Source organism: Podarcis erhardii (genome assembly GCF_964252035.2).
Source record: "Podarcis erhardii genome assembly, chromosome: 2".
NCBI classification, from domain to species: Eukaryota; Metazoa; Chordata; class Lepidosauria; order Squamata; family Lacertidae; genus Podarcis; species Podarcis erhardii.
The window spans coordinates 84,694,751-84,710,004 of record NC_138498.1 but is presented as its reverse complement, the minus strand read 5'-3'; the positions used below and the strand labels follow the sequence as shown (position 1 = coordinate 84,710,004).

Below are 15,254 nucleotides of genomic sequence, written 5' to 3'. Positions count from 1 at the left end.
TAGTAGTAGTAGTAGTAGTAGAGGAGGAGGAGGAGGAGGAGGAGGAGGAGTTTGGATTTGATATGCCGCCTTTCACTCCCCTTCAGGAGTCTCAAAGCGGCTAACATTCTCCTTTCCCTTCCTCCCCCACAACAAACACTCTGTGAGGTGAGTGGGGCTGAGAGACTTCAGAGAAGTGTGACTGGCCCAAGGTCACCCAGCAGCTGCATGTGGAGGAGCAGAGACGCAAACCTGGTTCCCCAGATTACGAGACTCCCGCTCTTAACCACTACACCACACTGGCTCTCAAACAAGCAGCAGCCTCACAGGGATCGAAAATAGGAGTATTCTGAGCACAGGTGGCTCTGCAGTAGATGCAGAAGTGTGACAGCCCAAACTTTCCACAGAACTAACAGGGACGACTGTGGGATGCTCATTTTAAGCAGCTGGCTTTCCATACTGAACAGGTGGGTGGCCAGGAAAATGGTACCTACCTTTTCCCATTATGAAAGCCAGGCATGATCCCAACCAAGTGGCCCATTTGAACTTATCCTCAAGGCTGATTCACCTGTTACTTTTTCAGCATGGCTGACAGCACAAACCCACCGCTGGCACACTAATATATGGATTTTATATCACATGAGCGCTTCCCCTGTAAGGAAGACATGGCCTGCAGTGGGAAGCCTGTGGCCTTCTGGGAGTTACTGCATTACAACTCCCAGCATCCCTGAACTTTGGGCTGATGGGAGCCTAACTACATACAGAGAGCCGCAGATTCTCCACCTTTGGGATGTAATACATACACCAGATGCTGCACAAATCAGTCATAGAAAAGTGACAAGGGCACACTGGAATGGGCTGCAATGTAGCCCAAGAGCAGAACATTGTCCCTCCCAGGTGAAACTGTTATTTCCTCATAGAGAAGGAGAAGTGTACCTTGACTACAGAAAGCCACATATCCTTGTGGGCCGAGAATCCATGGAGCATGAGCACAGAGGGCCGGTGGCCAGGCCTCCCTCGGTAGGAGTAGCAGAACTGGTAGTCGTCGTAGTTCACGTATCGAACTTGCATGCCCAGGGCGCGGCGCCAGTACCTGAGAGCAGCAGGGGTGGGACAAAGGAGAAGGGTTGCAAAGCAGCAGCCTCCGCACAAGAGCAAAGCATTTCTGCAACGAATGCAAATCAGCACTGCCTGCTCCCCCGCAGCGCGACTGCCACACTTGAACTTGTTTTTTAGGAACACTCGGTGTCAGGCAGTCTCCTCCAGCCCTACCTGGTAACTGAACCTGGAACTTTCCACATGTGAAGCAGACTCTCCACCCTGAGCTACAGCCCCTGGCATCCCATGCCTTCCTTCCCACAGGATTGTGAAATCACAAGGTGACGCCCTCCCACTTTCCCTTGCGCCAATCTTTTTCACAGTTCTCCCTTTACTGAAACAACCAGAACCGCCTCTCTAATCCCTTTGTAACAATTTCCCCTGCTTAGGCATTTAAAATAGCTTTACTGATTGATGAACCTTCCTGGCAAGCAATTTATCAGAAATGAACCAATGACATCTGCGCCCATGGGGAGCTAATCCTCCGAGTCAGCCAGAGTAACCGGGGTAATAAAGGCCTGCGTAGCAACAGGCGAAAAAGGCATGCTTTGGTAATAAGATAATGCAGAATTCTCCCAGCAGCATTTACATTAATGGAACAGCCACAGCAATAACCATCTGTACAGGAAGGGATCTAAAAATCCTAGTTAAGAAAGATTATGCATCTATACATACATATGTAGACTTAGTAGCCCCTCTATAAGCATAATAAGGAAGCTGTAAGGCAGGGAGAAACTTTTGGTCTTCCAGATGTTGTTGGACTCCAGTTCCCATCATCCCTGACCATGCTGGCTGGGGCTGATGGGAGTTGGATCCAACAACATCTGGAGGGCCAAAGATCCCCTAGTCTAGTATTAATGAGTGTGCGTGCGACTCCACTAACCTACAACATACATACACTACAACTGTTATGGATGGCTCAGCAGTTCAACACCTTTACATGCAGAAGGTCCCTAGCTCCATCCCTGGAACCTCCAGTTTAAAAAGGAGGAACGGCAGCAGGTGGTCAGAAAGACCTCTACCTGAGGCCCTGGACAGCTGCTACCAGGCAGAGTAGAAAATACAGTGGTACCTCTAGATACGAACGGGATCCGTTCCGGAGCCCCGTTCGCATCTAGAGGTAAACGTAACTAGTGACGGCACGTCTGCGCGCGTGTCACTTTTTGTCGCTTCTGCACATGCGCGTGACGTCATTTTGAGCATCTGCGCATGCGCATGCAGTGAAACCCGGAAGTAACACGCTCCGTTACTTCCGGGTTGCTGAGGAGCGCAACTCGAACATGCTCAACTCGAAGCGTATTTAACCCAAGGTGTGACTGTGGCCTTGTGTTTAATGTTACGGCATTTTAGTGTACATTGCCATATTTACTAGGAGCTTATAAACACTCTTATAAAGTAAATCAATATACTGGGTTAGATAGACAAGTAGTTTGACTTAGTGAAAGGCACCTTCCTGTGTTGCTATGAGGAGGCTGTATGCGCAGATGAAGCCTTCAGGAGGTGGTCAGGGGGAAAGACTGTGAACTTTCTGTCTATATGCTTGATCACCCAATACCACAGGTATGGTGGGAGCGCATAAGTGTTTCATACTTCCATGCAATGCCTAGAGATGAGCCAGTTCAGCTGAATATTTGAAGCAGGCTTAAGAACAAACACTATCTGATCAGCACTGGTGATGAGAAAAGGCTTCGTTATCCTCTTGGCCAGCTTAAGGCAGTCCGAGTTTAGTGGACAAGTTGAAGGAGCTCCGTGCTCCCAAATGGTTCTAAGTCAGTCTTCGTCAACCTGACACCCTCCAGATGTTTTGGACTTCAACTCCCATCAGCTCCTGCACAGCTGGAGAGCATCAGGTTGGCCAAAGCTGTTCTACATGCACACCAGGCTTTGTCCAATTACCTCTTCCAACTGTGAACTAACCGTGCTACATTGGACGCCACGGCCAAAGGGGACTTTTGACTTTTGGGGGAGTTGCTGTATGAAGCAGGAGTCTAAACAACAGAAGGATCAAGGAAAGGAAGCCTTTGCAACTACTGCTCATTTAGAAGTTAAGAACTATTGATCATTCGGTTTCCGGCAACACCCATGATTCAAAGGTGGTTGTTCTCCGTAGCCCCTCCGGGGGCTGCGAAGGAGTTCAGGCAGGGGAAAGGAAGGGAATGAGGCATAAACCCTCCTGATGTTTCCCAGCGGGGTCTAGGAAGTTCACTGCAACCTGCAGTGTTGCACAATCCCATGTCTGCCAATTTGGAAGGCAGAACAGGAGCGATCTTGGAGTGTGCCCCCACCATGGACAAGCCTCTGTTATGGCATGATTTGTGGAAGGTTCCTCCTCAATCTGGATAATTGGCGTTAATCAAGAGGTGCTCCTGAAACATCATATGTAAATAGGCTGCAATCAATCAGCTGCTGAAGGAACTGGGGCTGGTTTTTAAATCATTTTTTTTTAAGGACTATTGATCATTCATTCTAATTGTGGCAAATTTTTTGGGAAGTACATAGGCTTTCTAGGAAGGCAACACCAATCAGAGCCAGGATTCTGAATAACTTACCAGTAGTATATTCTGATCAGTGCTGAAGGCCACAGAAGGAAGGATGCCACAAATGCCAAAATTGGGATAGCCAGAGTGCCTCCCGCTATTACAAACATGTTCAGCACATCAAGGTCCATTTTGTTCTCTTGGTGGCTCTACCTCAGCTGCAAAAATAGATTTTAAAAATGGTCAGTTATAAGCACTGGAAATCATGAACAAGAGGCAGAAGGCAAGTATATCCCAGGATGCAACAGATACTTTTCCAGACCACAAACAATGGTTTGAAACCCTGCCCTACCCTTGCAAATCCCCCCTGGACTGTTTCCATACCATTTCTCACCATTTGTGCTCTAAGACCAAATGCAACTGCATCAAAGAAAGGCGATGAGAGAGAGTCAGTGGCTGTAGAGAAAAAAAGGATGGGAGGTATTCTTCCTTTCATTCCCTCTCCCTGTGGCCTCTGATGGTACTGGAGGCAAGAGGGAAATACTTCTCTGGCTCAGATTTTGGTCCGAGCCAGAGAAGAACTCCAGAGCTTGGTACTTCAGGTGAGCACAGTGAGCCTGACTCAAATCTCCACATCTAGAAACACAAATCTTGATGACATCACTAATTTCATTCCACCAGTCTGAAGCTGAGGGAAAGGTGAGGCAGCAAAGCCCAACCAGCACAGTTAGAATCGACTGCCATTTAGCAACTCCTGACCTCGAACTATCTCCTGAAGTGAATATTCCCCCAGGTTGTTAAACACCTACACCATGTACAAAAGAAGGCTCGGATTTGAAGGGTTTGTAAGCAAGGATTGCAGGCTTACCAGTCAGTGGGTGATGTAGGAGGAGCTCCACCACCTGTAGCCCTCTAAGTCCTACAGCACCTTAATTATTCTCTCTCTTTCCTAGTGCAAAGTGCTTGGAAAGAAAGGGAAAGCGTTAAAGGGCCTGAGGAACCCAGAGTCCTGAAGGTGGCAATGCTTCTCCTCCATTGCTGCCAGCCCACAGCAGTGAAAGCAGAGGTATCTCCAAGGCTCCACTACTCTGGATGGGTGGTGTCAGCAGCAAGAGGACAACAATGAAAGAGAAGGACCAACACCTGCACTAGTCTAGGCTCCCTGGTTTGAGTTCTGCCCTCAGCACTCATTCAGGAAAGCCTAAGCAAAGGGACTTCTCTTCCCAGTGCTTCTGGGCCTCTCCTAGAGCTAGAGTGGGTCCAAGAGGGACTGGAGAGAAGGATGATGATGTGGAAGCAGAGGTTGAAGCTATCTCACCCAGAGAGTCTATTTACCAGGTAAAGTAAGTAAGACCCCTCACCCCCAAAATATATATTATATTAAAGAAGAGGCCAATGTCAGCCATATTTAGCTCCAGCATTTGCTGACACCACACATGGAATTGGCATATGGATTTTCTTCTGTTTCTGCTTCTTCCCCTTTTCTTTTGTATCCCATCCCCTACACAGTAAGCCATTTCTGTATTATAATATATAAACTGCCCATGACAATCTGACAGAAAACCATTCTATAAAAATAGTAAATACACGAAATATTTGTGAAGCAGCAGAGCTTTGAAACAGTAGACTCACATTGCCCTATTCCAAAGGTGTTAATTTAAGTTTCTATGACATCAGTCGACAAAACTTCTCTCAAGCTTTACCACAGCATAACCATTTTTAACATCTCTCTGCAAACGGCTTGTGTTCCATCATGTTTGAACGCAGCCACCATTGTCCCAGTCCCAAAGAAAACAGCAACTAACTGCCTAAAGGACTACAGACCTATTGCTTTAACATCTGTAGTGATAAAATGCTTCAAGAGATTGGTCCTTCAACACCTTAGGACATGTTTTCCTTCGGATTTTGATAAACTTCAGTTCGCTTATAGGAGAAATAGGTCAATAGATGATGCCACAGCCACAGCCTTTCACCTTGCAGTGAGTCATCTAGAGAGACCGAGGATTTATGTTAGAATGTTGTCTACTGATTATAGCTCGGCTTTTAATACCATCCTTCTGGACATTCTTATCAAAAAGCTGATGGAACTAGACCTTTCTTCTACCATCTGTGACTGGATTAAAGACTTTCTGAAGGATCAGACACAAACAGTGAGGATTGGGCCTGTTACATCTACCTCCCTGAAGCTCGGCACTGGCACCCCACAGGGATGTGTGCTGAGTCCCTACCTGTACTCGTTGTATACATATGACTGTATTTCATCTGATCCATCCACTGTAATTATTAAGTTTGCAGATGATACTACCATAATGGGTCTAATTGCAGGTGGAGATGAATCAGTGTACAGAGGGGAGGTTCAAAAAGTATCTACATGGTGCCTAGAAAATAACTTGCACCTAAATATTAGCAAGACAAAGGAGATGGTGTTGGACTTTTGGAGGAAGAAAGGGGAACTAGCACTGTTGTATATCGGGGGGGTTGTGTGGAGAGAGTCACTTCCTTTAAATTCCTGGGAGTTTACCTTAGTGAAGACCTCACTTGGAAAAACAATATAACTCAGGTGGTTAGGAAGGCCCAACAGAGACTCAATTTTCTCAGGGTCTTGCGAAAGAACAATGTTAAACAACAATTGATGACCTCCTTCTACTGGTCCACAATAGGAAGTGTCCTCTCATATTGTATCACCATGTGGTACGTTGGCTTGACAGCCACAGACAGAAAGTCTTTACAGAGGGTGGTGAACACAGCACATGATATCATGGGCTGTCCCCTGAGCCCTCTAGATAACATCGCAAGGGATCGTTGCCTTAGGAGAGCGAGAAAAATTCTCAGGAATGATTCACACCCTGGCTAGCACCTCTTTAATCTTCTACCCTCGGGCAGGAGATATAGAAGTATAAATCAGTCGTACCAACAGGCTAAAAAAACAATTTCTATCCGTGGGCTGTTAGGCTGCTGAATGGAAAATAATATAGTGCAACTGACTTTCGGGGTTGGTGTGTTGTGCGACAAGCACACAGAGTGCAATGAGATTGAGTGTTTGGGGGGGGGGGAGGCTTGGTTAATTTCATTGTACACAGGTTGTACATTGACAATAAAGGTATTCTATTCTGCTCTGTTCTATTCTATTCGCATACATTTTGCCCCAGTTCACAAAGAATTTCCTAGAGCAGCCTTTCCCACCCAGATGCGCTCCAGATTTTGCTGAACTGATTTTGTATGTCCATTGACCATGTTCTCTGGCACTGATGGGAGATGGAGTCCAACCCCACCGGGAAAGGGCAGTGGGTTCTCTACCCACAATTTAAATACTACATCACAAGCGGAAATTCAACAAGTGTCGCTTTCTCCACCACAGAGATCGCATAAAGCTGCATTCCTAAAATATCTTCCCCAGAGCATAAATAAGGCCCCAAATCTACAAGCACATTTTATATAAAAACGCAATTCACAATGTGAATATTCACAATGTAAATATTCTCAGTCACAATTTCAATGAAGCATCTGGAAATTAAATACACAATGCTGCTTACTCAAGTATTACTAATCAGAACTGATTAAGGAAACACAGAAAAGTCAGACATTTTCTTCAAACAATCTCCCTCTGGACACATTGAAGTTTCTTATTCTGAAATAAAATTCCCTCTAGATTTATGTTAAGGATACTAGGGCAGCTTTTATGAGCTGGAAACACAAAAAAGGCTCAGAAAACAATTGGTGCAACCCTTACCACACAAGCCAACAGCTAACCATGCCAGCTCATCTTTTTATCAAAACCATATCTCTGTCTGATGCAAGCAGCATCCAGGAGTGCTGAATGTACTGTACAGAGTGTGTGACAAGTTGAGACATCCTGATCACTATGAATGGCCAACTAGAGAGTTGCAATAGACAGGAACAAAACAATGCTAACTCTCCCTAGATTGTGGGAATTCCTCTTCAGGAAGTGAGCACTCCAGCTCTGGGGAAGCAATAGAGAAGCAGTTTGAAACTAGTTTGCAGTTTGAATGAGGAGTGGAAACTAGGAGACTGAGAATTAAGGATTGCCTGAAGCATCTTAAAGTGCAGAATCTTCTCTCTTTCTCTCTGGAAATCTGGTACAGGATGAGTAGATTTGCTTGCCTGCATATACTTTATAGGCAACTGCTTGCTTCTACTTTGCCACTGTGTGGATATTACCAAATGGAGCAAAGGCATCTCACTGCTCAGAAATGGGGAATGCATAGTAACAGACCAGAGATAGCTAAATGAGGTATAATACATTTCACACCTGAAAGTAGCCTCAACTCAGAATACATTCTGAAGGCACCATGTACGCACACAGGGGATGAATCTAACATGTAATGGGCAGAACTCAGCTATTGCCTCCCTAATGATTCCTCTGAATGTTTCCTCTTCTCACTTCTTCTACCAAAATTTTCTTCAATCTACAAGCACCAAGGTACATCATTCTACAACTCTGACCAATAACTGCAGAGTATTTTTCATTGCAGTCAGCAGATTCTTGTTCAGTACACCTCCCCCCTTCTCTCTCTCTCTCAGGATGCATTACATAATCTACACAGCAAATTTCTTCAAGGGATGTTCAGCAAACTGAAGCTAAATGGCAGCATCCAGAAATGCTGGGGCAGCAGGCCAGATTTAAATGCTTGCAGTTGCGATAACTGCAGGTAACTGCCTGTCTTGCTCAGAGAGAGTAAAGCAGGGATGTTACAGGAGATGAACAGGATCACGGAAGAAACTTCAGACCCAAAGAAAGTATATTGAGGAGAAGCAGCCATAAAGTTACAGGAAGATCTACATCTGTACTGGGCAAATCTTTTCCACATGTTCATGCACATTTCCAGTTTTACAAATCAGGAGTGGAACACATGTGGGCCACCAGATGCTGCTGAAGTCCAGTTCCCAGCAGCCCAGCCAGCATGGCCAATGGTCTATGGACGATGATAGTAGACGTTCAACATCTGGAGGGTCACAGGTTTCACATCCCTGTTATAAACCAGCACTGGCTGCATATGAAGCACACCGGATATTAGCAAAGCTTTAAGTTAGGTATGCAAGTAGATTTTACCAGCATATAACTAACAAGCATTTTCTGGAACAGAGTAGATCAACAGGAAAAACTTCAAGACAAATCCCACAATCTACAGTTCAGAGAAATGTCAACTTTCAAAAGTATTGGAATGAAGACTTGGAAAGCATGGATGTCAGGGGTTCAGGAGCAGAGGCACAGGAGAGGGAGGAAATGGAGAGCGAGGGGGAGGAATCCGAGGGAAGCACAGGAGATGAAAGTGGTCCGAGGGATTCCATGAGCCTCTCCAGCGAATCGGAAGATTCACAGAAGGGAGCGCCAATGGCCAGGGCAAGGGGGGTGCCAAAGGGGAAACCCCAGAAGGAAGGGGCCAGCGGGGACTCCCAGAGCAGCAGTTGAAAATCAGGACCAGCTTCCCCACCAGAGCGCAGTGGGGGGGAGGAGTCCCAGGCATCGGGACCAGTGTTCTCACCACCAGCGAGAGGAGATGAGTCAGGATTGACCACGCCTCCATCGGAGAGCGGGGAAACGGTCAAGAGGAAAGTTACCGGCTGGGCGCACGCGCCAAGTTCAAAGGTACAGGCGAGCGGCACAGCAGGCAGCCCGGATAGGGAGCCAGGTCCTAAAGCCCGCCGGAAGGAGGGGCAAGACTCAGGGGGGTCAGCGTCAGAAGAGTCCAGAAAGGAGGAAACCCCAGGGGGCAGAAGGACCCAGAGGAGGAAAGAACAACGGAAGAGGTGGAGTAAAGCTAGAGTCTTAAACTGGTGTCTAGGAGGCGGAGACTCAGATGGAGCTTCGCCGGTCTAGCTTCTAAGACGTAGAGTTGCACGCTGCGGTTTGGAAATGGAAACTAACCTTCAATAAAAACTTTTATACGTTATTACTGGCTAGCGTTGGTCCTCTGTGAGCTGGGACCTAGAGGCAGCTCTGACAATAGCAAATTGCAGGTATCAATAAACCAGGGTTTCTCCCCTATTTCCTAATAATTACTTTTATTGACAACATGTTTCCCGCCCAACTGCTATCTTCTAATTATGAAGGCCCCAAACCATTCTTCTTACATGACAGGTTCAGTTGAACACCTTCCCCCCCCCCCAAAAGTATGGCCTTTAAGATGTGGAGTACAGAAGCTCAAGTGATGTAACTAAGCTGCACGTGGCAATCCCTGGTCTGTGAAAAGGATCTTGGGGTCTTGGTGGACCACAAACTTAACATGAGTCAACAGTGCGACATAGCAGCAAAAAAAGCTAATGCTATTCTAGGCTGCATCAATAGAAGTGTAGTGTCCAAGGGAACTTCAAGGGAAGTAATAGTACCACACTATTCTGCCTTGGTCAGACCACATCTGGAATATTGTGTCCAATTTTGGGCACCACAATTTAAGAAGGCCATTGACAAGCTGGAACGTGCACAGAGGAGAGCAACCAAGGTAATTAAGGGTCTGGAAACTAAGCCTTACAAGGACCACTTGAAGGAGCCGGGTATGTTAAGCCTGGAAAAGAGGAGACTGAGAGGAGATATGATAGCTATCTTCAAATATCTTAAGGGAAGAGGGGACATGCTCGTTTTCTGCTGATCTGGGGGGTAGGACTTGAACCAATGGCTTCAAGTTACAAGAAAGGAGATTCCGGTTTGGCAGTGGAACGGATTCCCAGGAGAGGTGGTGGACTCTCCTTCATTGGAGGTTTTTAAGCAGAGGTTGGATAGCCATCTGCCATGGATGCTTTAGCTGAGATTCTTGCCTTGCAAGGGGTTGGACAAGATGACCCTTGTGTACCTTCCAGCTCTAATATTCTATGGCAGGGGTCAGCAACCTTTTTCAGCTATGGGCCGGTCCACCGTCCCTCAGGCCATGTGGTGGGCCGAACTATATTTTGAAAAAATTAATGAACGAATTCCTGTGTCCCACAAATACCGTATTTTTCGCCCTATAGGACGCACTTTTTCCCCTCCAAAAATGAAGGGAAAATGTGTGTGCGTCCTATGGGACGAATGCAGGCTTTCACTGAAGCCTGGAGAGCAAGAGGGGTCGGTGCGCACTGACCCCTCTCGCTCTCCAGGCTTCAGGAAGCTATCCCCCCAGCCTGGCAAGCTCCCAGAGCGATGCCGAAGCTGCACGCAGCTGGGGGGGATTTTTTCCCCCCTTTATTCCCCCCCCCAAAAAAAATCTAGGTGCGTCCTATGGGCCGGTGCGTCCTATAGGGCGAAAAATACGGTAACCCAGAGATGCATTTTAAATACAAGGACACATTCTACTCATGTAAAAACACGCTGATTCCCAAACCATCCGCGGGCCAGATTGAGAAGGCGATTGGGCTGCATCCAGCCCCCGGGCCTTAGGTTGCCTACCCCTGTTCTATGATATCCTCATAGAAGCTCCTTTCTGCACCTTTTTCAAGCTCTGCAGTATTCTTCTCGAAACACAGTGGTGAGAACTGGTCACATATTCCAAGCACTGTTGCACCACAGATTTGTTTAAGGGCATCGTGACATTGGCAGATTTATTTTCAACTATTTTCCTAATGATCTCCAATATAAGAGCTCGCTTTTTTCACAGCAGCCACACATAGGGCCAATGTTTTCCTTGAGCCACCAACCACAACCCAAAGAACTCTTTCCTGGTCAGTTGCTGCCAGCTCAGATCCCATCAGCATATATGCAAAGTTCAGATTTTTATTTTTTTGCCCCAATGTGCATCACTTTACATTTGCTTACACTGAGTGACATTTGCCATTTTAACATCCTTTCCTCTGGTTTGGAACAATCCTTTGGGAGCTCCTTAGAACTGTAAAGTTGGAAGGGACCACAAGGGTCATCTAGTCCAATGCTCTGCAATGCAGGAATCTTTTGCCCAACATGGGGCACAAACCTACAATCCCAAGAGTAAGAGCCTCATGCTCTACCAACTGAGCCATGAGCCAGAATTCTTGCTGTCCCTTTTTCTTTTTTACCACCTTAAATAATTCGGTGACTTTGCCATTTCACGGCTTACCCCTAACCCCATCCTCCGGCATCCACTATCAAATCTAACTGGTGTCCTTCATGCAACCTTACAACATACCACTTTACTTATCTTCCTATTTAGCAAAGATCTGACCGTCTTCCCTAAAACCCTTCTATGAAAGAGATTTGTCCCTGTGCACAGTCCTAGTCCAATTTAAACTCCCTTGGAGATGTGTTCAAAACATTTCCACCAGTTGGCAGGTCTTGATGTGAGACCTGTAGCTGGGCTTTTAAGAACCATTTGATCTGCAGCAAGTGCTCACACTTATCTTGCTGGTTCTCTGCAACTCAAGCCGCTTTTAAAGGCGCATAAGGAGGCCACGGCAGGTTTCCCCCTCTCCCCAAGTAGCTGGCAATCCTACGCACAGGAGTAAGAGCCAAGGAATAATTGGAAATCCCAATCCTCTAGTAATTCCTTCATCTCCTGGGACCTTTCAAATAGCCACCTACACCCTGCTGAAATTTCTTCATCTACACAAGCCTTAAAAGTTCAGGAGCCCTGTCCTCTTTTCTCACCTGGGTCCCCTACTGCTTAACCTGAAATTTAAGCATGCAACCTTTTAATCTTTTTTTGCAGGAAGCTTCTCACAAGGCATTTGGGGCAGACATTGGCTCTGGAATTCAACTGTTCTCTTCTTATAGCTCAGTAGCAGAGCACCTGCTTTGCTTCAGAAGGTCCCTGGTTCAACCTCAGGCATCTCCAGGTAAGGCCGGCAGAGATCTCCAACCTGAATTCCTGGAGGGCCATCATTAATGCCACTGGGTCTGACTCACAACAAAGTAGCTTCCTATGTTCTTATTATGGGGCTTATTTTGCCATATTTGTTTTTAGCACTGTAATTTTTACATATTCTAACAACTGATCGTAGAATTGTAGAGTTGGAAGGGACCACGAGGGTCATCTAGTCCAACCCCCTGCAAAGCAGGAATCTTTTGCCCAACACGGGGCTCGAACCCACAGCCCTGAGATCGAGAGTCTCATGCTCTACCGACTGAGCTAGCCAGGACTATTGTTTACATTGTGCACAGCACTGGGATCCTTTACAAGGAAGGGTGGTATATAAATGGAATAATTATTAACGATCAAAACTTAAAATATGAATCCTTCAAATGTTAACTCAGCTTAAGTTTGTCTACTAACATGTAGATTTGGGAATGAATTTTGTACAAGAAATTTGTTTTGTTTTGTTTTGCCTTTCTCAGAGAAACTTGAGGCATATAGAAGACTGTGCAACTTCAGATATGGTAGCTCACTGAGTGACCTTGGGCCAATCACAGTCTCTCAGCTGAACCTACCTCAAAAGACTGTTGTGAAGATAAAGCGGGGAAAGGAGAACCATGGGCACCACTTTGAGCTCCTTGTGGGGTGAAGGTGATATAAAATATGTAATAATAATAAATAAAGCACTCCTGGAATTGGATGTTGTCTCCTCTGGCTTTCTGTTGGTGAAATGCTATTACAATGGTACCTTGGGTTAGTTACGGACTTAATTCGTTCCAGAGGTCCGTTCTTAACCCAAAACTGTTCTTAACCTGAGGCAAACTTTCACTAATGGGGCCTCCCTCTGCTGCCATGCCGCCGGCACACAATTTCTGTTCTCATCCTGGGGCAAAGTTCGTAACATGAGGTACTACTTCCAGGTTAGCGGAATTTGTAACCTGAAGCGTTTGTAACCCGAAGTGTTTTTAACCCGAGGTACCACTGTATAAGGAAATCATGTGGATTAATCTCTGGCTCCTTGATTGTTAACAAGTTTCTGACTATAAAAAGCCACCCCATCTTTGCCAGATAAGCCTGGCTTCGTCTACTATGACTGCAAGGGGGTCTTTTCCAGTCCTGCAACATTTTTAGATAAATCAATCCATTTTTATTTCTTTTCTATTCTTTTTTTTTAAGTATATTGTTTCAAAAATTAAGTGCATGCTTCTTGGCTCAACACCCATCTGATTAATAGTCTCTCTTCCCTTTTGCAAAAACGAAGCTGTACGTCACAGTCCTCTTTGCACAGTGCAGTGAGCAACATATAACCAAACAAATCCTCCCTGACATATTAAGCTTTCTCGGCCGCATCCAATATTTCCTCTAGTCTTCTTGGGACTGGCGTGGTCCTCCATTAAAGTCTCAAAGCATCAAGCGGCAAAACCTTCCTGCCCTCCAGTCATGACTTCAGAATAGAACGTTCTTAAAGTATTAATAAAAAAGGGGGCATTGCGAGAAAGTACATTATTTTACTGCTTTCGTATTAGAACGCTGGGCTGAAATTGTGGCACTTTCACAGCTAAAAGGCTAGATGGAGGTAGCAAATGTGGCATCCTCCACTGTGCCATAAGAATTCCAGACATATCTGCGTTAGGCCTGGCATATATCAAAGTTCACATCTGATATAAAGATACAAAGGCCGGCTCTATCGTTAGGCACAGGTCACCTCAGCCAGTAGATTCTGGGATGCAGGGGGCAGCAGTGCCAGTCACTCCTTCTAAGCCATTCTCCTGTTAGAGGACAACAACAACAAAATGTGTGCATCATGCAGTGTGTCCTGTCCCCACCCCCTCAAGCTAGACAGATGCCCTCAAGTACATGGAGGGTGCTGTCCCATTATAAATGTTGAAGTAAGAATGAATGGCTAGCCTGTTCAGCTTCTATAGGGAGACATTGCATTGTTCTTTGCTCCATGCAGCAACTGCCTTGCGTTGGCACTGGGAGGTTCCTTCCCCCCTTCAGCTATCATATGTGGCATGGATTCCTGGCGGGCATCACCCAGTGCCATTTGCTCTGCAGGCCTCTTTTGGCAAGGTAGATGCTTTCTACTTGTGGTCTGCTGGCCACAGTGGCGGGACATGAGCGCAACAGTTTCTCTCCCCACTGGTGTTTCCTAGCAATCAGTATTCAGGGGCACGCTGCCTGGTTACTCTCACAATCCCTGGTTACTATCAGCAGCAGCGGTGGCATAATTGGTGTATGCCGAAAATCAGCTTCACTGCCTCTCCAATATTTTGCCACTGGAAGAACCACGTTACAGTGGTACCTCGGGTTAATTCGTTCTGGAGGTCCATTCTTAACCTGAAACTGTTCTTAACCTGAGGTACCACTTTAGCTAATGGGGCCTCCTGCTGCCACCGTGCAATTTCTGTACTCATCCTGAAGCAAAGTTCTTAACCCAAGGTACTACTTCCGGGTTAGCGGAGTCTGTAACCTGAACCGTCTGTAACCCAAGGTTACAGCAATAAAAGGTAAAAGTTAAAGGACCCCAGGATGGTTAAGTCCAGTCAAAGGTGACTATGAGGTGCGGCACTAATCTCACTTTCAGGCCGAGGGAGCCAGCATTTGTCCACTGACAGGTTTCCGGGTCATGTGGCCAGCATGACTAAATCGCTTCTGGTGCAATGGAACACCGTGACGGAAACCAGAGCATACAGAAACATCGTTTACCTTCCCGCCACAGCGCTACCTGTTTATCTACTTGCACTGGTGTGCTTTCGAACTGCTAGGTTGGCAGAAACTGGGACAAAGCAAGAGGAACTCACCCTGTCATAGGGATTTGAACCACCGACCTACTGATCGGCAAGCCCAAGAGGCTCAGTGGTTTAGACCACATCACCGCCCATGTCCCATTTTACCCTTACCTATTACAGCAATACTTCCACACAGCAATAAAGGCAAATGG

General features: G+C 46.2%; 1 protein-coding gene across 8 annotated transcripts in view; it reads right to left on the bottom strand.

The window, feature by feature from the left end:
- Nucleotides 1-15,254, bottom strand: part of LOC309335777 (monoacylglycerol lipase ABHD6-like) — a 47,969-nt gene that overhangs the window by 14,955 nt on the left and 17,760 nt on the right. For 7 of the 8 annotated variants that reach the window (XM_081851024.1, XM_081851022.1, XM_081851023.1 and 4 more), the window contains exons 2-3: nt 3,627-3,772; nt 916-1,072 (exon numbers count right to left, since the gene is read on the bottom strand). In XM_081851024.1, the coding sequence (XP_081707150.1) occupies nt 916-1,072; nt 3,627-3,745 (276 nt within the window). In that variant the 5' untranslated portion in view covers nt 3,746-3,772. Of the gene's footprint in view, nt 1-915; nt 1,073-3,626; nt 3,773-5,378; nt 5,403-15,254 lie in introns of those variants that run through there. The other variant, XM_081851027.1, reaches the window with a different exon arrangement.